At 34.1% G+C, this 25,047-nt stretch overlaps 1 protein-coding gene across 2 annotated transcripts in view; it reads right to left on the bottom strand.

Moving 5' to 3' along the window:
- Window positions 1-25,047, bottom strand: part of CSMD3 (CUB and Sushi multiple domains 3) — a 1,467,857-nt gene that overhangs the window by 1,279,468 nt on the left and 163,342 nt on the right. For both annotated transcript variants that reach the window (XM_027561290.1, XM_027561291.1), the window contains exon 2: window positions 22,403-22,625. In XM_027561290.1, coding sequence (XP_027417091.1) covers window positions 22,403-22,625 — 223 coding nt within the window. The remainder of the gene's footprint in view (window positions 1-22,402; window positions 22,626-25,047) is intronic.

The raw sequence follows: 25,047 nt of genomic DNA, 5'->3' as shown, positions 1-25,047 counted from the left end.
TAAGACACTGAAAGAGGAACTCTCCAAGTTGGTAGGTGCGAAATCTGCTACTGGAGAACAGTGGAGAAATAACTCCAGAAAGAATGAAGGGATGGAACCAAAGCAAGAACAACACCCAGTTGTGGATGTGACTGGTGATAGAAGCAAGGTCTGATGCTGTAAAGAGCAATATTGCATAGGAACCTGGATGTCAGGTCCATGAATCAAGGCAAATTGGAAGTGGTCAAACAGGAGATGGCAAGAGTGAATTTTGACATTCTAGGAATCAGTGAACTAAAATGGACTGGAATGGGTGAATTTAACTCACATGACCATTATATCTACTACTGTGGGCAAGAATCCCTTGGAAGAAATGGAGTAGCCATCATAATCAACAAAAGAGCCCAATATGCAGTACTTGGATGCAATCTCAAAAACGACAGAATGATCTCTGTTCGTTTCCAAGGCAAACCATTCAATATCACAGTAATCCAAGTCTATGCCCCAAGCAGTAATGCTGAAGAAGCTGAATTTGAACAGTTCTATGAAGACCTACAGGATTGTTTAGAACTAACAACCAGAAAAGTTCATTTCATTATAGGGTACTGGAATGCAAAAGTAGGAAGTCAAGAAACACCTGGGGTAATAGGCAAATTTGGGCTTGGAGTACAGAATGAACCAGGGCAAGGGCTAATAGAGTTTTGCCAAGAGAACGCACTGGTCATAGCAAACACCCTCTTCCTACAGCAAAAGAGAAGACTCTACACATGGACCTCAACAGATGGTCAACACTGAAATCAGATTGATTATATTATTTGCAGCAAAGATGGAGAAGCTCTATACAGTCAGTAAAAACAAGACCGGGAGCTGACTGTGGCTCAGATCATGAAGACTTTATTGCCAAATTCAGACTTAAATTGAAGAAAGTGGGGAAAACTACCAGACCATTCAGGTATGACCTAGATCAAAGACCTTCTGATTATACAGTGGAAGTGAGAAATAGATTTAAGGGACTAGATCTGATAGACAGAGTGCCTGATGAAATATTGATGGAGGTTCATGATATTGTACAGGAGACAGGGATCAAGACAATCCACAAGAAAAAGGAATGCAAAAAAGCAAAATGACTGTCTGAGGAGGCCTTACAAATAGCTGTGAAAAGAAGAGAAGTGAAAAGCAAAGAAGAAAAGAAAAGATATAAGCATCTGAATGCAGAGTTCTAAAGAATAGCAAGGAAGATAAGAAAGTCTTCTTTAGCGACCAATGCAAAGAAATAGAGGAAAACAATAGAATGGGAAGGACTAGAGATCTCTTCAAGAAAATTTGAGATACCAGGGGAACATTTCATGTAAAGATGGGCTGAATAAAGGACAGAAATTGAGGGACTTAAAAGAAGCAGAAGATATTAAGAAGAGGTGGCAAGAATACATAGAAAAACTACAAAAAAGATCTTCACAACCCAGATAATCACGATGGTGTGATCACTCACCTAGAGCCAGATATCCTGGAATGTGAAGTCAAGTGGGCCTTAAAGCATCACTACAAACAAAGCTAGTGGAGGTGATGGAATTCCAGTTGAGCTATTTCAAATCCTAAAACATGATGCTGTGAAAGTGCTGCATTCAATATGCCAGCAAATTAAGAAAACTCAGCAGTGGCCACAGGACTGGAAAAGGTCAGTTTTCATTCCAATCCCAAAGAAAAGCAGTGGCAAAGAGTGCTCAAACTACTGCACAATTTCACTCATCTCACAAGCTAGTAAAGTAATGCTTAAAATTCTCCAAGCCAGGCTTCAGCAATACGTGAACTGTGAACTTCCAGATGTTCAAGCTGGTTTTAGAAAAGGCAGAGGAACCAGAGATCAAATTGCCAGCATCCGCTGGATCGTCAAAAAAGCAAGGGAGTTCCAAAAAAAAATCTATTTCTGCTTTATTGATTATGCCAAAGCCTTTGACTGTGTGGATCATAATAAACTGTAGAAAATTCTGAAAGAGATGGGAATACCAGACCATTTGACCTGCCTCTTGAGAAACCTGTATACAAATCAGGAAGCAACAGTTAGAACTGGACATGGAACAACAGACTGGTTCCAAATAGGAAAAGGAGTACATCAAGGCTATATATTGTCACCATGCTTATTTAACTTTTATGTACAGTACATCATGAGAAACGCTGGGCTGGAGGAAGTATAAACTGGAATCAAGATTGCCAGGAGGAATATCAGTAACCTCAGATATGCAGATGACACCACCCTTATGACAGAAAGTGAAGAACTAAAGAGCCTCTTGATGAAAGTAAAAGAGGAGATTTAAAAAGTTGGCTTAAAGCTCAACATTCAGAAAACTAAGATCACGGCATCTGGTCCCATCACTTCATGGGAAATAGATGGGGAAACAGTGGAAACAGTGTCAGACTTTATTTTTCTGGGGTCCAAAATCACTGAAGATGGTGATTGCAGCCATGAAATTAAAAGATGCTTACTCCTTGGAAGCAAAGTTATGAGCAACCTAGACAGCATATAAAAAGCAGAGACATTACTTTGCCAACAAAGGTCCGTCTAGTCAAGGCTATGATTTTTCCAATGGTTATGTATGGATGTGAGAGTTGGACTATAAAGAAAGCTGTGTGCCAAAGTATTGATGCCTTTGAACTGGGGTGTTTAAGAAGACTCTTGAGCATCCCTCGGACTGCAAGGAGATCCAACCAGTCCAACCTAAAGGAAATCAGTCCTGGGTGTTCATTGGAAGGACTGATGTTGAAGCTGAAACTCCAATACTTTGGCTAACTGATGCGAAGACCTGACTCATTTGAAAAGACCCTAATGCTAGAAAAGATTGAGGGCAGGAGCAGAATGATCAAACAGAGGATGAGATGGTTTGATGGCATCACTGTCTTAGTGGACATTAGTTTGGGTAAACTCCGGGAGTTGGTGATGGATAGGAAGGCCTGGTGTGCTGTGGTTCATAGGGTCGCAGAGTTGGACATGACTGAGCAACTGAACTTAACTGAACTGAATGAAATATCTTACTATTTTAACATTCTCTTATCATTCCAAATAGAGGAAGATAATTGCTGAAATATTTGCCTGTATTAGCCCTTCTGTAGATGTGTGGACTAATCATGTAGAGTTGCTGATGGAAGAGAGTCTAGAGAGACTATGTTACATGTCAGGTAAAATCCAAGGGAGAGGGCAGACATGAGAAATTCATAATAACATAGAATTCAAGATCTGGTTATAGATGAAGGTTATAGAGAGGAAAGTAAATAGCAGTTACTCTGGAGCAAATAGAGTAAAAAGTTGGATATCTGCATACAATACCTATATCAAAATGTTATGTTCAGAGGTTACTATTTATATCAAAATATAAAAGGCAGATAGAAAAGAACTTTTTCTTACCAGACTATTTCCTTGTTGAGTGCAAAGTAATTGATATGCTGTCAGTCTATCTGTTTGCCTCATGGATCACAGCCTTCTCATGGTAAAGAGGCTTGTGTAACTCAATGAACCTATGGGGCACCCAAGATGGACAGGTCATAGTGAAGAGTTCTGACTAAACATGGTCCACCAGGGGAGGAAATGACAACTCACTCCAGGACTCTTGCCTTGAGAACCCCATGAACAGTATGAAAAGGCAAATATAGAGCACTAGAAGATGAGGCTCTGAGGTCAGAAGGTATCCAATATATTTCTAGGGAAGAGTAGAGGGCAATTACTAGTAAATTAAAAAGAATGAAGCAGCTGAATCAAAGTAGAAATGATACTTAGTTGTGGATGTGTCTGGTGGTGGAATTAAATCCCAGTGCTGTAAAGAACAATATTGCATAGGTACATGAAATGTTAGGTCCATGAATGAAAGTAAGTTGGTTGTGTGGTCAAGCAGGAGATGGCAAGATTGAACTTGGACATCTTAGGAATCAATGAACTAAAATGGATGGGAATGGGTGAATTTATGTTTCTATGAAGACCTGCAACAGATTCTAGAATGCCAAAAAACGATATACTTTTCACCATAGGGGATTAAAATGCAAAAGTAGGAAGTCAAGAGATGCCTAGAATAACAGGGAAGTTTGACCTTGGAATACAAAATGAATTAGGACAAAGCTAACAGAATTTTGTCAAGAGAACACGCTGGTCATAGCAAACACCCTTTGTCAACAACCCAAGAGATAACTCTACACATGGATATCACCAGATGGTCAATATTGAAATTAGATTGAGTATATTCTTTATAGCCAAGAATGGAGAAGTTCTGTATAGTCAGTAAAAATAAGACCTGGAGCCAACTATGCCTCAGATCATGAGCTCCTTCTTTCAAAATTCAGGCTTAAATATAAGAAAGTAGGGAAAACCACTAACCCATTCAGGTGTAACCTAAATCAAATCCCCTATGATTATACAGCAGAGATGATGAATAAATTCAAGGGATTAGATCTGGTAGACAGAGTGCCTAAAGAACTGTGGAGCAAGATTTGTAACATTGTACAGGAGGTGGTGACCAAAACCATCCTCCAAAGAAAGAAATGTAAGAAGGCAAATAATTGTCTGAGGAGATCTTACCAATCAATAGCTGAGGAAAGAATAGAAGCAAAAAGCAGGGGAGAAAGGGAAAGATATACCCAACTGACCACAGAGTTCAAGAAAATAGCATGGAGAGAAAAGAAAGCCTTCTTAAATGAACAATGCAAAGAAATAGAGGAAAAGAACAGAATGGGAAAGTCAAGATTTCTTCAATAAATTGAATATATCAAGGGAACATTTGATGCAAAGATGGGCACAATAAAGCACAGAAAGTATAAGGACCTATCAGAAGCAGAAGAGTTTATGCAGAGGTAGCAGAATACTTAGATAACCACGATGGTGTGGTCATTCACCTAGAGTCAGATGTCCTGAAGTGTGAAGTCAAGTGGGCCTTAGGAAGCATTAGGAATAAAGCTAGTGAAAGTGATGGAATTACAGCTGGGCTATTTCAAATCTTAAAAGATGATGTGAAAGTGCTGCATTCAATATGCCAGCAAATTTGGAAAACTCAGCAGTGGCCACAGGACTGGAAAAGAGCAGTTTTCATTCCATCTCAAAGAAGGGCAAGACCAAAGAATGTTCAGAGTACCATGCAATTGTGCTAATTTCATATGCTTAAAATCATTCAAGCTAGGCTTTAGCAACACGTAGATGGAAAACTTGCCCAAGTACAATCTGGACTTCAAAGAGGCAGAGGAACCAGAGATCAAATTGCTGACACTCGTTGGATCATGGATAAAGCAAGGGAGTTCCAGAAAAAACACCTACTTCTGTTTCATTGACTACTCTAAAGCCTTTGACTGGGTGGTTAACTGTAAAAAAATTCTTGAAGTGATAGGAGTATCAGATCACCTTACCTGTCTCCTAAGAAACCTGTATGTGGGTCAAGAAGAAACATAACCAGACATGGAACAACTGACTGGTTCCAACTGGGATAGCAGTATGACAAGGCTGTAAACTGTTACCCTGCATATTTAAATTACATGCAGATGGCATCATGTGAAATGCTAGGCTGGATGAATCAAAAGCTGGAATCGAGATTGCTAGGAGAAATCTGAACAACCTCAAATATGCAGATGATACCACTCTAATGACAGAAAATGAAGAGAAACTAAAGAACCTATTGATGAGGGTGAAGGAAGAGAGTGAAAAAGCTGACTCGAAACTCAACATTAAAAAAGCAGAGATCATGGCATCTGATCCTATCAGTTCATGGCAAATAGAAGGGGAAAAACTGGAAGCAGTGACAGATTTTCTTTTCTTGGGCTCCCAAATCACTATGGGTGGCGACTGCAGCCATGAAATTAAAAGACACTTGCTCCTAGGAAGGAAATCTATGACAAATCTAGACAGCATATTAAAAAGCAGAGGCATCACTTTATTGATAAAGATCCATGTAGTCAAAGCTATGTTCTTTTCCAGTGTGTGTGTGTTAGTTGCTCAGTTGTATCTGACTCTTTGAGACCCCATGGACTGTAGCCTGCCAGGCTCCTCTGTCCATGGAATTCTCCAGGCAAGAATACTGGAGTGGGTGGCCCTGCCCTCCTCTAGGGGATCTTCCCAACCCAGGGATTGAACATGGCTCTCCTGTGTTGCAGGCGAATTCTTTACTATCTGAGCCACCAGGGAAGCCCCTTTTATCTGATAATCAGGTACAAATGTGAGAGTTGGACCATAGAGAAGGCTGAGTGCTGAATAATTGATATTTCTAATTGTGGTGTTGGAGAAGACCCTTGAGAGTCCCTTGGATTACAGGGAAATCAGACCAGTCAATCCTAAAGGAAATCAAATCTGAATATTCTTTGGAAAGACTGGTGCTAAATCTCCAGTACTTTGGCTACCTGATGCAAAGGGCTGACTCATTGGAAAAGACCCTGATTCTGGAAAAGATTGAAGGCAAAAGGAGAAAGGGGAGGCAGATAACTAGATGGTTAGATAGTATCACCCACTCAATGGGCATGAATTTGAGCAAACTCCAGGAAATGGTGGAGGACTGAGGAACCTGGCGTGCTGCAGTCCATGGCATCACAAAGAGTTGGACATGACTTAGTGACTGAAGAACAGCAGTCTATCTGAACTAGAAAAGACTATCATCTGGAAAAAAATTCATATGACTTTCTGGTGACATCTTGCTATTTTTAAACTAGGTTATTGTATAGTCATTTTTATAACTAACATTGTGTTAAAACTAGAATAATTTTCTACCCTTTTTTGGCTACTCATCTGCTTATTTGTAAAATATCTGTGGAATAGCTATTTACGTGTTACATTGCCACAATAAAAGTGTAAAATAGGTACAATTTGCTTAGCAGCCGGCAATGGGTTTTGAGGAAATAGACATCACATGCTAGAAATATAAACATCTATTTTAGGCTGTGGCACAGATTTTGGTAAAGTATTTGACTTTGAGGGCTTATCATGAGCTTATTCAGCTTTTCATTCTACAGAAAGTGGCTTAAAAAGCCAGAAAGTGCTGTGCAAAATTGCCTTCCTTTAGAAATGCATTATAAATGATTTGCCTTTACAAATATATTACAATATACATTTATATTATAAAAAAGGGTTTGAGCTATATTTGGCTGGTTTTCAAGCAGAGATCAAAGGCAAGAGAGTTTAGAGATAACAACATCCTATAACTGAAACAGCCAACTTCTGGATACAATATCAATATTAAAAAGATTGAAAAAGGATTAAAGAGCAAGGGCCTCAAAAATTTTAAATAATAGTGAGATTAAGGGTACCATCTTTACACAGAACTCTCATGTTTCATTTGGTTTCATGATAGCCACCAAGAATTTATGAGAGAGACCAAAAAAGGGCAATGAGGCAAAATCAATCAATCCTAATTTAGAATCATGTTTAGAAAATAAAAGTCAAAGCTTTGAGTATAATTGGTGACAGATAAAACTCAAAGACCACAGTCTTACGAAATTATTGTGGTAATTATATTGCCAAGTCATCACAAGCCAGGATTAAAAGCAACTTTGAGCCTTAACACAGACTTGAACCAGCGGCAAGCTCTTAAGGCCACAAAAAAGACATACTTCTGAACATCCATATGAGGTGTGATCATGTAGTGTAATGCCTAAGAGAGTATGTTCTTGTGAATGAATTTCTTATCCTCCTTGAGTCTGCTCCCTCACCTGTGCACTGGATACTATCTCCTCTCATTTATGAACATTTTCTAGCAACTGTTTTTATTTCTTCTTCATCATTAAAATTTCTTCTTTATGGAATTATTCCTATTATCCTGAAATGTGAACATGAATATCTCCCATAAGATAAATATAGATTGAAAAGTATATATATAAAATTAAAATGAATTCTGTTATTTCCACATTTCCCTCTGGACAATATTTTATTTTTGTAAATTCTACATTAAAATTTCATTGTATACACATTGGTCTATAATTGTTTCCATTTTGTTTATTCCCATTCTCTCCTGATCCAATCCAGTTCAATCTGATTTTTGCCCTCAATGATGCTGAAAAAAGTAACTTTTTTGACTTTTAAATGACCTGTATGTCATTAAATCCAATGGGCAATTCCTGACTCTCATTGAACTTGAGGAAGGCTTGACATCAGCATGTGTCATAGATGCTCATTGTTCCTCCTTCTACTTTCTTTGCTCCCAAGATACCACTCACTTGATCTCCTCTAACTTCCCTGGCCTCTGTCTTTTAATCCTCCTCTGTTGCTTTTTCCTGACTTACATGTACTTTATACCTGGAATGTCATACCTCAGTCCTCAGATTTTTTTCTCACTCTTTCCCAACACATTCTTATCCAACACTTTGCTTTCACATTGCTTCCTTCTCCCATTAACTCCATGATTGCGTATCTAAATACTCATTTGACATTGCTACTTGTGTGCCTAACGAAAGGGAGAAAGTAGTGTGCCTAATAGACCTAGAAATTAAAATGATCAAATCAAAGTCCTATTTCCACCTCCACCCCAACATGATCATTGTCTATCTTCTTCATCCAGAAAAATATAACTAGATTTTTTTCTTCAGGTTTCTATGACAATAAATCTAGAATTTTCCTTGACTCATGTCTTTTTCCTCCTACCTTAAATCCAAACCCTCAGGAGTGGCACATAATACTAAAGAAAGGTTTATTTCAATCAGAAAAACACAAATTCAAACCATGAGACAACATTTTATACCCAATAAATTATTAAAATTAAAATCCCTGAAAAACATCATGTTGACTATGTCTAATATGAAGACATTGTCAATTATAATTTATCATTATATATTATCAGTGATATTGTAGAGTAGCATGAACACTTGGGGAAACAATTTGCATTATGGGAATGTGAGTAAATTTAAACAATTGCATCTTCTGTATACACTGAACTAGCCCTTCTTCTCTGGGATCTGAGAGGATCTCTCACACTCTGTACTAGAAAATATATACAAGTTTATCATAGTCGTATTATTTGTAATAGCAAAACTGAAGGCAATATAAACTATCTTTTAGAAAATAAACCAATATAGTGCATTATATTCCTAAGTGAAGCGTAATATATGCATAAGATTGAATAAAGATGAGTGAAAATGGATAAACTAAAGCAAGGGACCAAAACATGGATGACTCTTAAAATCTAGATGTTTCTTAGAAACATTATGTGGAGTCAAAAAACGAGTCTCAGAAAGCTATAACAGTATGATATATATTTTACAAAACTTGCAAATAAGAAAAATTAAACTTTCTGTTGTTTAGGGATACATGCATGCATAATTAAATCATTTTTCTGTAAAAATTTGAGAAAATAATGGCCATAATATGAAAATGCCTGTTCCTGGTGAGAAATCAGACTAAGGCCAGGGATGGATAAGAAATAAATAAATATTTTGATGGTCTTTGTCAAGTTGTAGGCTTATTGGTGTTAATGCTAATATAATGCTTCATAATCTGTATGTTTTAGAGTTACATATTTGTATATGTAAATATATTTTTAAAAAGCATACAATGAATATAGGAAATTCATATGTAAATTCAAACTGACACATCAAACAGTATCAGTATAACAATAGATATGGTGTGGCAATGGGTTGATTAATATTAATTTTCTTTTCAGTTGAGGCTTTTCCAATGATCACATCTCACCCCAAAATATTTGTTTTTTGTAATTATAAATTATAATTTAAAAATGAATGAAATGAGGTTGCCCAGATTGGTTCATGTAGGTGAAGAAAACATATTGCAAACATATTGGTAGCTTTCATGGCAAGGTTTCATATTATATACATATTTTAGCCCTTCTATCCACCAAGAGAAGTGTAACATACATGGCAATCTCCTGAAATTTTATTTTTGAACTGTAAATACCTCAAAGAAGAAAATTTGTAAAGAAATATTATATATGTACACTATTTTTAATATATGGAAGTTGAAGATAAGATTTTATTATCAGATCTTTCCATTGATTTTTGTAAAGTCCTTACATTTCATATATGCATTTATACAAATTTATGGTCACTGACATTTTCTAATATTAGTGTCTTTAATATGCATTTAGTGAGGAAGATTATTTAGAAAATAATTATATTTCTTGAATCCTTTAAATCAAGTTTATTTTTCTTTCCAAATTTTGGCCCAAATTACTATTATAATATTTATAAAATCAATGTAAGTTAAAGATTTGTTAAATACCACTTTTGAATTTATATATAGTTAAGTAGTGATTTTTTTTGAAGTACCATTTATAGATAGAATAAAAATGTCTTCTAAAAAGTGATAACCATGCACTTAATTATATGTATTTTTCATTTGATAAATTTAATTATTTTTCTGTGAAGGCTCAATGTCTTCGAGATATATTAAGATCATCAAATTTAAACGTCTATGAAAGATTACTTGTCTTTGATACAATCATTTTATGACACAAATATGCTTTGGATGTATGTTATGTCATAATAGCAAAAGGGTAATTTAAAAAAAAGTGGATCCTGATACAAATATGGGTCCTTTCCTTATACCCTTTAATGCTCTTGACCTTTTAAGTTAGATTTAATAAAAAAAATAATAAAATAAATGGTTAGCAAACTTACCTGATTGTATAGTTATCTAATTTAAACTAAATCTTCTTTTAAAAGCAAATAAAGTAAATCTTCTAGTCCATCATTCAAAAATGGTATAATTGAAAAATAAAAATAAATGTAACCAATGAGCTATGCTTTAACCTATTTATATTCAAACTTCAATCTCTTAGAAACCTATTTTTTTTATCTTGTTAATGTTATTGGTATTTCTGAACTTTTCCTCATCTGTAGAGTAGAAGTACTAGGAAGAATATCTGAAATGATGTTATAACAGTTGCATATAAATAGCCTGATATAACCTGCATATTCAGAAAATGTTAATTTGTAATACCCATAGATTCCTTTAGAAGACATATATTAAAAAATCTTAAATAATTCAAAAAGATTTAATCTGGATGCCTAATCTAAAATTTTTATTCAAGATTTTGTATTGCTAAATGAAAATTTTAGTTATTAACAAATTTATTATAACATTGAGTCGCTCTCTGGGAGAGAAACAGGACTTTTGATATGCCATTTACAGATGAAAAATGAATGTTTGTGAAGAATGAGATACTTGCATAAGAAATACTGTTAGTTAATGACATATCTGTGCTATTTAACTGAAAACAGGCTAATGGAAGTAAACCTTTCATAGATTTGCTATAAAAGATTGAATAAATATAATCCAATGAACATAGTTAAACTTGATGGTGGCATCTTTTATGTTTTAATCCATCTTTTAATAGTTTAATTTAGTCTGTTTCTTTAATAAAAGCCACCTCAATTATTTTTGGCAATGTGCCTAGTATAAACAACAAATGATTGTGTATACTCTTGAATCCTTGCCTTACTCAGATTTGAAAGAGTCTTTTATGTTGACAAAAAGTTCTAGAAACCCTGTCTGTCCTTGAGATCTCTCCAATCATTAATTTGAATGTTCCAAAGTAAAGAATGATATCTAAAGAGAAGAATCATTAACTGCCTACGGTGCATCAAAATTTTAATTGCCATTAAAAAAAAATTACTTGTATGTCCTATGGTAATGCAATATATCTTAAGTAAATTAAAATTGGGGGGAGGAGAATACTAGCCACAATATAGCAACTGTTTCAAGCTCGTTCATAGAAAAACCCATTTCTACATTTCTATCCTCAATTTCTGTGTTTTATGTAATCTGTATTTTCTTTCTTTCTTTTTTTTTTGTAATCTGTATTTTCTATACAAGACAATTACTAAGATCGTAGCTGGATTAACAGTAAGCAAAATAAATGTCATTTGGATCTCATTAATATAATAGATAAATGAGGAAAATATGTTATTATTTTTCTTTATTTATTGAGTATACAGTTGTTAATATCACATATGTAATTACCACACTCACACACACACACAAACATGTACTCTATTCCAGTAAGTCAGGCAGTAAAGTATCTGCATTTCATAGACATTGTATTATACAAGAGAGATAATCAGGATACAAGGACTGGTTCTAACTCTGAAGGTGGAAATCTTCAGACAACAAAATGGATTGGGTGTACTACTCTCATTCAAATCTTTCTGGAGACAGGGACTTGGGAGTACAGTTAAATCAGTGGAGTGCACTGCCATAGAGTATACTCTATGGCCATTTGTTTTTATGGTCTAGCAAGTCATTTAGCCACTTTCTGATAATTTTTGTGAGAAAGTTATTCTATCCCTCAACAGTATACCTACAAGAAAGGATACGGATCACTGTGTTGCACTGAGAGGAGCAGCAATTAGGATGAAGAGATATGAACATGAATATTAAAAGGTTACATGAGAAATTCAGGAAGCAAAGAAGAGAAGAAAAAGAAAAGAGAAAAGATTAATCAGTGTCCACTATAATAAAAAGAGAACTATAGTGACATTTATGGGGACACTGACAGCATTTTAGGAAGGAGGAAGTCTACCAATTACACAAGTGGGAATTCTAGCTATAGATTTTTGTTTATTCATTCTAATTACTATTCCTTGATTATGTCCTTTAGGCTTGTGAATTCTTTTTTTTTTTTTTTTTTTTTTTAGGCTTGTGAATTCTATGGTTATGTCAGGAACGCAGCAAATCTATAAAATAAACAATAAATAGTGACAAAGTATTACATCTTTTGTAACTATCCCTCAGTATACTGAGGAAAAATGCTGGGTGAATCTTTGATATTCAATAACAATAAGGAGATAAATGAAGTTCAGAGAATTTAACAAGAATGAAGTGTATCTTGCATCTATGTACAAAAGGATAAATTGATTATAGATAATCACACTAAGTAGTAAAAAAGTAAAGAGGTATCTCTTCTTATCATAGAGATAGGGAGAAGAATGTGACAGGAATTTCTCTAGCAAAATCTAATTAATCAAGCAGTCATGTTTTAAAAACTACTTAAAATATGCTTAATCTTAACTGTACTCAGAAGCAGCCAGATGGGACACATGATTTATTTGGTTGTCATTTCGAAGATTCTTTGAAACATAAGCCATGTTCATTCTTGTTTAGTATAATAGCCACATAGACTAGAAATGAACCTAGACTTCTCCATGCTTTTGAATTGGTTGAGATTGATCACTGACCTAAATACCAAGTCTATAATTTTGAAGCTTCAGAAAAAAATGCAGAAGAGTATCTTTCCATCTTTGGATAAGCAAATATTTGTCAGACTACTTAGAAAGCACTAAAATATATAAAGATTATTTAAATTGAACTTTGTCAAAATTTAAACTAAAGAAAGTGAAAGAAAATGAAAAAGTAATCATAGGCTGAAAAAAAATTTGTAATGTATATATTTGTAAAAAATGGTATAAAGATTGTATAAGTATACAAATTACAATTATAAAGACAAATGACTGCTAAGTCACTTCAGTCATGTCCAACTCTGTGTGACCCCACAGACGGCAGCCACCAGGCTGTCCCGTCCCTGGGATTGTCCAGGCAAGAACACCCGAGTGGGCTGCCATTTCCTTCTCCAATGCATCAAGTGAAAAGTGAAAGTGAAGTCACTCAGTGTGTCTGACTCCTAGAGACCCCATGGAATGCAGCCTTTCAGGCTCCTCCATCCATGGGATTCTCCAGGCAAAGCACTGGAGTAGGGTGCCATTGCCTTCTCCAAAGACAAATGAAGCACCTAGTTAAAAACAGGAAACTTTTTATAAGATATATCAATAAATGATCAGGAAACACATAAGAAAATATTCAGTAGTTATAACAGAGATGAAAAATAAAAACACAAGGCTGATCTCAAATGTTGTTGAAGATGTGGAACAATCTGAACTTCCATATGTTCGTGGTGTAGTAAAAATTGGAAAGCTGATTACAAGTGTTTAAAATGAAGTTAAAAATATATTAACCCAGTAACCAAACAATTTTCTTATTAGATATTTACCTAAGACAAATGAAAATGTATCCATATGAAAACTTGTGTATGAATGTTCATTGTATTTTTACACAGACAATGAACAATTCATAAAATGTTGCTCAACAATAAAATGGAACAAGCTGTTGGCACAATGTGGGTGAAAAAGATCAAAAAAGAAAGCAATACATATTATAACATTTAATGTATACAAATATTTAGAAAGGGCAAAAGTAATTCTTGATGAAACAAATTAGTAGAGTAGTTGCTTGTGAAGAAGACATTGACTGGAAGGGAAAACTATAAAATTTTCTGGGGTTATGAAAATGTTTATATATTCATAAGAGTGTGGGTTAATGAGTATATTTTGTCAAATTTTACTTAATTTTACCACTGAAGATCTGTATATTGAGCTGTGGAAAATGTGTGCCTCAATTTTAAAGTCTGACCTTTAATAGCATTTATTAATCTAAACAATTCAAAATATTCAATGTTTTCTCCTTTAGTCGACATCAAGAACAAGATGTACACACACACACATACACACACACACACATATATATATATGCTATATATATGTACATTTTCAGTTTGCTTCTCTTGATATAGGGCTATTATCTGGACAATAAAAGAATTGTTTAGAAAAAGATTAATTTTGATATACACACTGTCTAATTTTAACTTTATAATAATTTACTATATAAATTATATAATTTTAAATTTATAATAATTTGCTGTCTAATTTTTAACTTTAAAAAGTACTTTTTTTCTTCACAATTGTTTTTTCATTATTATTTTAGTATGATAACAGATTGTAAATTTGAAAAGTTCAAATATGAAGTTTCATTTTATGGTTCTGATTCATTTGAAAGTCTAACTTATTGAGCATGAAATTAGTCAATGTTCATTTTTATATTAATATTCATCTCTTCCAGTTTACAATTCAGACTAAATCATTAAGTGATATACAGTGGGAAATATTCTTGAAACTCAGATGAGATACAAGCAAACCAGAATATGTTTTTTCTAATGTCACTAGATATTAAAAGTAAAAAGTCTTAGAAATCAAGGGCTAGCATAAAAAGAATAAATCCTCTTAATTCCATTACCATGAGATGACCATAGTTACCATTTTGTAATAAATCCTTCAGTTCACAAATACACAAAGACACACAGATATATGTACAAGCTATCTCATTACATTATTATATATACTGTTTTGAAATCTATTTTTTACTCTAGCTGGTAATATGTCATGAACCTTTGTGTTTGCTAAGTCACTTCAGTCATGTCCGACTCTTTGTGACCCTATGGACTATAGCCTGCCAGTCTCCTCTGTCCATGGGATTCTCCAGGCAAGAATACAGGAGCTAGTTGCCCTGTCCTCCTCCTGACCTAGGGATCAAATCCATGTCTCTTATGTCTCCTGCAAAGGCAGGTGAATTCTTTACCACTGGTGCCATCTGGAAGCTCCCCATCCATAATTATTCTTATAAGACTTGTTTTCTAATTGCTACATTTACTCCTTTGCTTATTAAACATTCATGATTTTGCTACTTTAAACAAAACAGCAAAGAAAATCTGTATATAACTTGAGAGACAGATATTTATAAAATTTAAGAGTAGATACTTTTGATAATGTGTTATCTTTCAGAAATCTATATGCACTTATATTCCCATTAGTGAGGCATGAAAATACCAGGATATCTTCACTGAGAGTGTTTGCAGTTTTTCAGGTCTTAGACAATTTTCTGTTTGAAAATTATTACATAGTTCTTTTCATTTATTTTTTGAAACCACTAGAAATATTTATTCTTGTATTTTTTTACAGTATATTAGTTTTTAACATTTTTTCTTTATGAACTCACTGTTCATATTTTGTATATTTCTATATATATTATAAATTTCATATTAATTTCTAAAATTTTTTTCTATTAGGCACATCAAACTGTTGTGTCTCATATTTATTTGTATATATATATGTGTGAGTATGTATATATAATGTCAAATTTTTATTTCTTCTGATAATTCTTTAAATATTTATTTTGATATATATTTTGATCACTATATATTTTGATCACAGGAAATGTTTTTATTCATGGAACCATATCTTATGTCTTTCTTTAAAATTTTTTTCATGTATTATAATGATAGGAAATATTTCTCATATTTATATTAGTATCTTGTGTGATATAATCTTCTCCTATTTCTCTGAATTCATATAAAATTTGTTCCAAATATCTTCTACTCTTATATCAGCCAATACCACATTCTAATTATTACTTTTTATTGTGCATTCTAATTTTGCAGCTTAAACGTTTTTCTTATACTTAAATATTTTCCTTGTAATTTCTATGTGATAGTTTGACAAAATACTATATCGTTTTTCCAAATAACCCAAAATACTTTAGGAGTTTTTGATAATTCTGTATTTTGATTCCAAAGAATGAGAGCTTTATAAAATTTAGTCATTTTAACATTGAATATAGTGTGGATCTTCATTTTCCAACTTTATGCCCTTTAGCACTAGAATACAATTTTTTATATTTTAGATTCTGTATGATACTCATTGAATTTATATCAACACATTATTACTTTTGTTATTATTTACATTATAATATGCTTTCAATTTTTCTCATTAAGTTTTAAGGACATACATAGGCTCACAGTGAAAGAATAGAAACAGATCTTCCATGAAAAATTTAAAAGAAATTTACAAATAAATATCTGAAGTATAAATAATTTCTAAAGTTGTCATTAAAAAAACTGGAGATGGTTATCCTCATGTGATGGTCATGGTGTGTAGTAGTGGCCACAACATATACTTTTTCTTCTTAAATTACATACCTATTCTTTCAATTACAAACAAATTATTTACAGAAATAAGATTCTTAAAACTGAAATTAATAGTAAAATATGTGAATGAAACACTTTGATGCTATGACATCTTCTGTCATGTGACTGATTCTGAGCTTTCCCTTTGCCACTTTTCATGATTGAGGTTAGAACAAAATGTTATTTTTCCAGAATTCTTTTCATCTAGGGGTTGTGATGTGAGCCTGTTGTCTGAATTAATTCTAATGCTTATATATGAATTAATTATGAAAGGCAAAAAACAAAATATTTTATAATAGAATAATTAAATAATCATGCTTATAGTAAGACAAACAGCCACTAAACTTGACGCTTATAAAAATTCTAGTCACATGTGAATTTATGTATATATTATTGCAAGGAGATTAAATGTGAACATAATATACATAGTATGGTCCTATATATATGAATATATCTATCTCTGTTTCATGAGATTGAGTGATTTTTTTTTCTTTTCACATCTTGGTATAACTTTCTTGGGCTTCCCTGGTGGCTCAGATGGTAAAGAATATACCTGCAATGTGGGAGACCTGGGTTTGATCCCTGGGTTGGGAAGATTCCCCTGGAGGAGGGCATGGCCACCCACTCCAGTATTATTTTTTTTTAATTGATTTTTAAATACTTTAATTGAAGGATAATTGCTTTACAGAATTTTATGGTTTTCTATCATACACCAATAAGAATCAGTCATAGGTACACCCACATCTCCTCCCTCCTGGACCTCCCACCAATCTCTCTCCCCATCTGACCCTTCAGCCTTCCACAGAGCCCCTGTTTGAGTTCCCTAATCTTACAGCAAGTTTCCATTGACCACTCCACAGAAAACTATAAGACACTGATAAAAGAAATCAAAGACTACGTAAACAGATGGAGAGAGATTCCATGTCCCTGGGTAGGAAGAATCAATATTGTGAAAATGACTATAATACCAAATGCAATCTACAGATTCAATGCAATCCTTATGAAATAACTAATGATATTTTTCACAGAACTAGAACAAAAATGTTCACAATTCATATGGAAACACAAGACCCCAAATTACCGAAACAGTCTTGAGAAAGAAGAATGGAGTTGGAGGAATCAACCTTCCTGACTTCAGACTAAATTACAAAGCTACAGTCATCAAAACAACATGGCATGAAAACAGAAATATAGACCAGTGGAACAAGACAGAGAACCCAGAGATAAACCTGCACACCTACGGGTACCTTATTTTTGACAAAGGAGACAAGAATATACAATGGGGCAAAGATAGCCTCTTCAGTAAGTGGTGCTGGGAAAACTGGACATCTACATGCAAAAGAATTAAATTAAAACACTACCTAATGCCATACACAAAGATAAATTCAAAATGGATTAAAGACCTAAATGTAAGACCAGAAACTATTAAACTCTTAGAGGAAAACAAAGGCAGAATACTCGATGACAAATCAAAGCAAGATCTTCTATGACCCACTTCCTAGAGTAATGGAAATAAAAACAAAAATAAACAAGTGGGACCTAGTTAAAGTTAAAAACTTTTGCACAGCAAAGGAAACTACAAACAAGGCAAAAGACAACCCTCAGAATGGGAGAAAATAATAGCAAAGGAAACAACTGACAAAGAATAAATTTCCAAAATATACAAGCAGCTCATACAACTCAATACCAGAAAAGCAAACAACCCAATCAAAAAGTAGACAAAAAACCTAAAGAGACATTTCTCAAAAGAAGACATACAGATGGCTAACAAGCACATGAAAAGATGCTCAATGTCACTCATTATTAGAGAAATGTAAATCAAAACTACAATGAGATACCACTCCAGTTTTATTGCCTGGAGAACCCGAATAGACAGAGGAGCCTGGTGGGCCACAGTCCATGGGGTCACAAAGAGTCAGACATGACTGAGTGACTAAGCAACAGCACATAACTTTCTTATTGAGAAAATACAGTATTAAAATAAAAAGTAAACAAAGCTTATAATTGTTCTTTTCACATCTAGACCAAATTTGTTTTAAGCTAAAGATATAATTATAAAGGAATTTTCCAATGGTACATTGCTATTTAAATATCAAATTCAGCCAGCAGTATCAATTTTTATTTAATAAATTTTAAAACAATGAGATAAAAACAAGCAGAATCATCAATAATTGGAGTTTAGAAAATAGTTTTAAAAAATAAAATTGTGATTACAAAACTGAATATATCTCTTATACAATCAAGAATGATAAGACCTATAGATCATCTTTTCTGTGTTCTTACAAGGCAAGTATAAGCCAAGCTAAGTCACTTCAGTCGTGTCCGACTCTGTGTGATCCCATAGACAGCAGCCCACCAGGCTTCCCCGTCCCTGGGTTTCTCCAGGCAAGGCAAGTATAGAAAGCTGTTTATCAAAAGTCTATTGGAGTGCGTGGAAAGTAACAATATATGAGTATCAATTTCTGAAAGACAGAAAGCAGCAGGCATACCATAAGGACATGTATTAAGTGAGGATGTGAGAGAAAGAAAAAGCAAGAAAACAGTGAGTCAAAGAACAGACACAAAAATGAATCAAACTGCCAGGAGCAGATTAGGCTTCTAAGCAAACAGCAGACTGTGTACAAACACAGTCTGGAAGGAGCTGTAGGATACATACTGGATTTTCCCCCCAAGTCTTGCTAATTAAAATCAGTTCTCTAATATTAGCAACAGTATTTCTTTAAGCATAAAGACCAACAGATATATTATATACTGACAATAACCAAAATGCTATAGAGAATGTACTTGAGTTCATAAACTCATAACAAGAATAAACTTATACTTTATCTTTCTGTTTATATCTTTGTATGTTCTACTATTCAGTTGTTTTTTATTGTTTTTCATTTATCTCATTCATTAAATTTTACCTAATATTGCTAAGAAAAAATAGGCTTTAATCAATAAACAAACCATGGAGATATATATATATATATATATATATAACATACTTATATATAATTTGTTTTATAATTAATTAATTTATTTATAAGCTTAATCTCAGAACTCAGACAAATCTGCATTGCAATGATGATCCTGCCTCTGGTTACTTTTAACAGTGTTAACCTTGGGCAAGTAATATAAGTCCAATTTCCAAATGGTAAAATGATGATATTAATAGGGGTGTTTTCACATTATTTAAACAGGGGAGAAATTAAATGTAACAATTATAAGATATAGTGTCAGGTACAGGGGAATCACTTACTAAATGCTTAAGATTTGTTTTATTGAACTTTCATTACACTGTATTCATCATAAAAGCTCTGTAAATTTAATGTTGTTATTCCCCATTTACAGATTAGGAAAGAAAGAATGAGAACAATAAATTTATTTTCCCCATCTTCAGATCAGATCAGATCAGTCGCTCAGTCGTGTCCGACTCTTTGCGACCCCATGAATCGCATCATTTAACTTCCCAGAGGTGAAAGTTGCTTAAAAAAAGAAGGATGGGGATAAAATAAAATTTTTTTTCTCATTTTTGAGTGTATCTACAGAGGATAGATACTTGTACAAACAGTATTATCAGTGGAGTGATTAAAACTATTAGATAACATTTGGAGAATTTTATTTTTTCCATATTTACACAATGATAATAGCATACATTGCTAATGTAAAGGAAATACACAAAACCTTTGTGCTTCTAGCTTTATTTACATTACTTTAGCTGACCTGATAGTCTGAGAAGTGTCTTCCATTTTCTTTCATGGCCTCACTAGGTGAAAGCAAACACCCACACACTGCCACTAGTGCAGGCAGGCACACACACTATCTTGACTGCATCATTAATAAAAGACATGGAACTTTTAACGATATTGGCAATGACAATGAAAGAACACTGTTGATGTGTCTGCCATACTGTATATCTTTGAAATAAATAGATATTATGAATTTAACAGTGTAAAACGAAGTAAGAAATTAAGTTAGAAATCTTCAGTAAATAAATGTAGAGCAAAAAAAGAAAAGAAAGAAAGAAAAATAGAATTTAATCTGTAATCAATCTAGTGATATTATCTTTGTACAAACGTGTTTGGAAACACTCCAGACATTTTAAACTGTCATTCTGACTGCAAACAGTTGAAATGTGTACTAAAAATATTATATATTTATGAAGCAGTTTCATATACATTATCTCATGAGATATTCAGAAGAATATAGTGAGATGGACAGATTTTCATTATTATTACCTCCTTCCATTTTATTTTTTATTTATTTTTTTTTACCTCCTTCCATTTTAAACAAGAATAGCTGTTGTGGATTGCTCAAACAGCCAGTGAACAACAAAGTTAGCTCTAATATGCAAGCCTTATCTCCTGGTCCAATATCTTCTCTATACATTACGTGTTTTCTTAGTAAAAGTGAAGATAATATATGTCAAATTTTTATGTAAGATATGAAAAATCAGTGCAAAAAATATGGAAGACCAATGAATGTATAAAAACTTAGTGTTGATAATCTTATTCCTGTAGATCAGGAAGACAAATACACAGAATCAACTATTAGGAAAAATAACAGAATCATAGAATCATAACTCAAGCATAGTCAAGTATGTAAGGGTTTCTAATTCTTATAAATTATCTGCTTAGAATATTTTGAATTACAATAAAGACAGTACACTATAGTTAAGGAAAATATGCACACATTAGTAAAAATCTAGGACTACATGAAACATGTAATATCTGACATTTTAAATTTGTTGGTTTGAATTAGAATTGGTTTATGTTTAAAAACAATTCTTGACAATACAGCATAAATTATGTCTAGATATACTAAAATGAAATACTGAAGAAACACTTCTAAATAGTCAGGGTACCAGTTAGTTTTCATATCTGTTTTATTAACTAACTTAAAAATAAATAATTTGGTTTGTGTGGACAGAATCATGAATGTCCCAGTTGGTGATATAAGAGGGTTTACTTCTCAGATATTTAAAGTTTATAAACTATACACATGATCTAAAATTAGTGTATTCTGTTATATAAACATTGATTTTTAATATTTTGCATATTATTGTATATTAAAATTGGTCACATACCACTGAAAGATGCATTACATGCTTTCACGTTACTAAAAGTCATGCCCATAAAGAATGAAACCATGAGGCAAGAATTTTAAAAATCAAAATATCTTTAACCACTCTATGCTATGCTATGCTAAGTCACTTCAGTCGTGTCCGACTCTGTGTGACCCCATAGACATCAGCCCACCAGGCTCCCCCGTCCCTGGGATTCTCCAGGCAAGAACACTGGAGTGGGTTGCCATTTCCTTCTCCAATGCATGAAAGTGAAAAGTGAAAGAGAAGTCGCTCAGTCGTGTCCGACTCTCAGCGACCCCATGGACTGCAGCCTACCAGGCTCCTCCGTCCATGGGATTTTCCAGGCAAGAGTACTGGAGTGGGGTGCCATTGCCTTCTCCGTTAACCACTCTAAAGGGGTACAATTCAATTTAAATTCACTTTTTGGAGAGATAATTTACTAGTGTTCTAAAGTCAGGCTATGGAGCTCATTTGTTCATAAGACGATATATTTCCAAAGGAGTAATACTTGAATTTCACCACAAATGTTAAGCATCTTTTGTAAAATAAACTTCTTTTACCCATTAAATATGTCCATCCATTTTTCCATTCAAAATACACTAACCTTGTCCTAAAGTTTGTAGGATGAGGATGTCCATCATATAAGGATAAGTAGTCATATTCTTCTTCTAGAGCAAATGACTGAAAAACAATTTGTATTCTATTTCGTTCTTCTGCTATTATTACCCACGTACAGTTTGCACCATTTGGATATCCATATGGAAAACCAGGGCTTTCTATAGTGCCATTCAGTCCTTTTAAAGTTCCACCACATGTATAAATAAATCCTGTAATAAAAGACAAATAAATAGACATTAATATTATTAATAAAAACAAGAACAATCTAGAAGACATATTATTCTGAAAAAAAAGCCTTTTTTTTTTCTAAGACCCATGCTACAATAATTTTGTAAATAACAATTTAAGAATTAGGTAAATTATCTATTTTTTAAATAGGAAAGCACCAATAGCAAAATACTAGAAGACATGTTATTTATCATACAACTTGTGCTTAGTTACAAACCAGTTGATGAAATAAAATCCTCCATACTACTGATTCATTATCCATTACATGATCTAACATGCAAGCACAATCCTAGAAGTAGTTCCAATCAAATTGTGGACACTCATACACAACCATTTAAATTTAATGATGTTAGTATGCATTTTGGGTCTTGAAATATTAACTGAAGTTTGTCTTAGTAAATTGTGCTAACATTTTTGTGTACGCAAATCTCCAGCATGTAAACAATGCACCTTAGAAAAATCTGTCCCACTCTGATTCTAGCAGAGGTATAAATGGCTCAGACCTAAAAAAAAAGAAAAAAAAAGCCAGAACAACAACAACAACAAAACTATGTAATTGATCGTTTGACTAGAGCAAAATCCTAAACTAACCATATCGGAGTGATACCGAAGGTTGTTGAGAAAAACTGAATCCTGAACAACTTACTGCTGCCATCTTAAGAACTTTCTTACTAGTTCTATGGGAAGTTTAAATTATTGAGAGCTTCAGTTCAGTTTAGTCACTCAGTCGTGTCCGACTCTTTGCGACCCCATGAATCACAGCACGCCAGGCCTCCCTGTCCATCACCAACTCCTGGAGTTCACTCAGACTCACGTCCATCAAGTCAGTGATGCCATCCAGCCACCTCATCCTCTGTCGTTCCCTTCTCCTCCTGCCCCCAATCCCTCCCAGCATCAGATTTTTTTCCATGAGTCAACTCTTTGCATTAGGTGAGTTTCAGCTTTAGCATCATTCATTCCAAAGAAATCCCAGGGCTGATCTCCTTCAGAATGGACTGGTTGGTTCTCCTTGCAGTCCAAGGGACTCTTAAGAGTCTTCTCCAACACCACAGTTCAAAAGCATCAATTCTTCAGCCCTCAGCCTTTTTCACAGTCCAACACTCACATCCATACATGACCACTGGAAAAACCATAGCCTTGACTAGATGGACCTTTGTTGGCAAAGTAATGTCTCTGCTTTTGAATATGCTATCTATAACTTTCCTTCCAAGGAGTAAGCGTCTTTTAATTTCATAGCTGCAGTCACCATCTGCAGTGATTTTGGAGCTCCCAAAAATAAAGTCTGACACTGTTTCCACTGTTTCCCCATCTATTTCCCATGTGATCGGACCGGATGCCATGATCTTCGTTTTCTGAATGTTGAGCTTTAAGCCAACATTTTACTCTTCTGTTTCACCTTCATCAAGAGGCTTTTTAGTTCCTCTTCACTTTCTGCCATAAAGGTGGTGTCATCTGCATATCTGAGGTTATTGATATTTCTTCCGGCAATCTTGATTCCATCTCGTGCTTCTTCCAGCCCAGCGTTTCTCATGATGTACTCTGCATATAAGTTAAATAAGCAGGGTGACAATATACAGCCTTGACGTACTCCTTTTCCTATTTGGAACCAGTCTGTTGTTCCATGTCCAGTTCTAACTATTGCTTCCTGACCTGCATACAGATTTCTCAAGAGACAAATCAGGTGGTCTGGTATTCCCATCTCTTAAAGAATTTCCCACAGTTTATTGTGATGCACACAGTCAAAGGTTTTGGCATAGTCAATAAAGCAGAAATAGATGTTTTTATTGAGAGCTTAACTGTTCAAATACCTGGAAAAAATATCATGCTTCTTAAAGAGTTTTTTATAAATATATGATATTCTGTAGTCATATTGGGTAATGAAATGATCAAAGATTTATCAGAAAATATGGTCCCCAACATTTATCTAGACTGGTCTGTGGAGAGTTGCTCAGTCATGTCTGACTCTTTGAGACCCCATGATCTGTAGCTTTCCAGGCTCCTCTCTCCATGGGGATTCTCCACTCAAGAATACTGGAGGGTTTGCCATGGCCTCCTCCAGAGGATTTTCCCAACCCAGGGATCCAACCCAGGTCTCCCACATTGCATTGGATTGTTTACCTTCTGAGCCAACAGGGAATCCTAATACTGGAGTGGGTAACCTATCACTTCTCAAGGGAATCTTCCCAACTGGGTTTTCCTGCATTGCAGGCAGATTCTTTATGAGCTGAGTTATCAGAGAAGCCCCTAGACTAGTCTACATGAAATTAAAGCTTGGATCTAGAGCCAGGCAGCCATGGTTTTGATACCAGAAAATCTTATCAAAGGTCCAGTTTCTTGTTTAACTTGTCCAAAAGAATTTGGACAAGGAACACAAAACACCAAGGAAAAAATAAACACACACAA

This window comes from Bos indicus x Bos taurus, chromosome 14 (genome assembly GCF_003369695.1).
Source record: "Bos indicus x Bos taurus breed Angus x Brahman F1 hybrid chromosome 14, Bos_hybrid_MaternalHap_v2.0, whole genome shotgun sequence".
In the NCBI taxonomy this organism is placed as follows: Eukaryota; Metazoa; Chordata; class Mammalia; order Artiodactyla; family Bovidae; genus Bos; species Bos indicus x Bos taurus.
The sequence above is the reverse complement of the archived record's forward strand: the minus strand, read 5'-3'. Positions and strand labels throughout refer to the sequence as shown.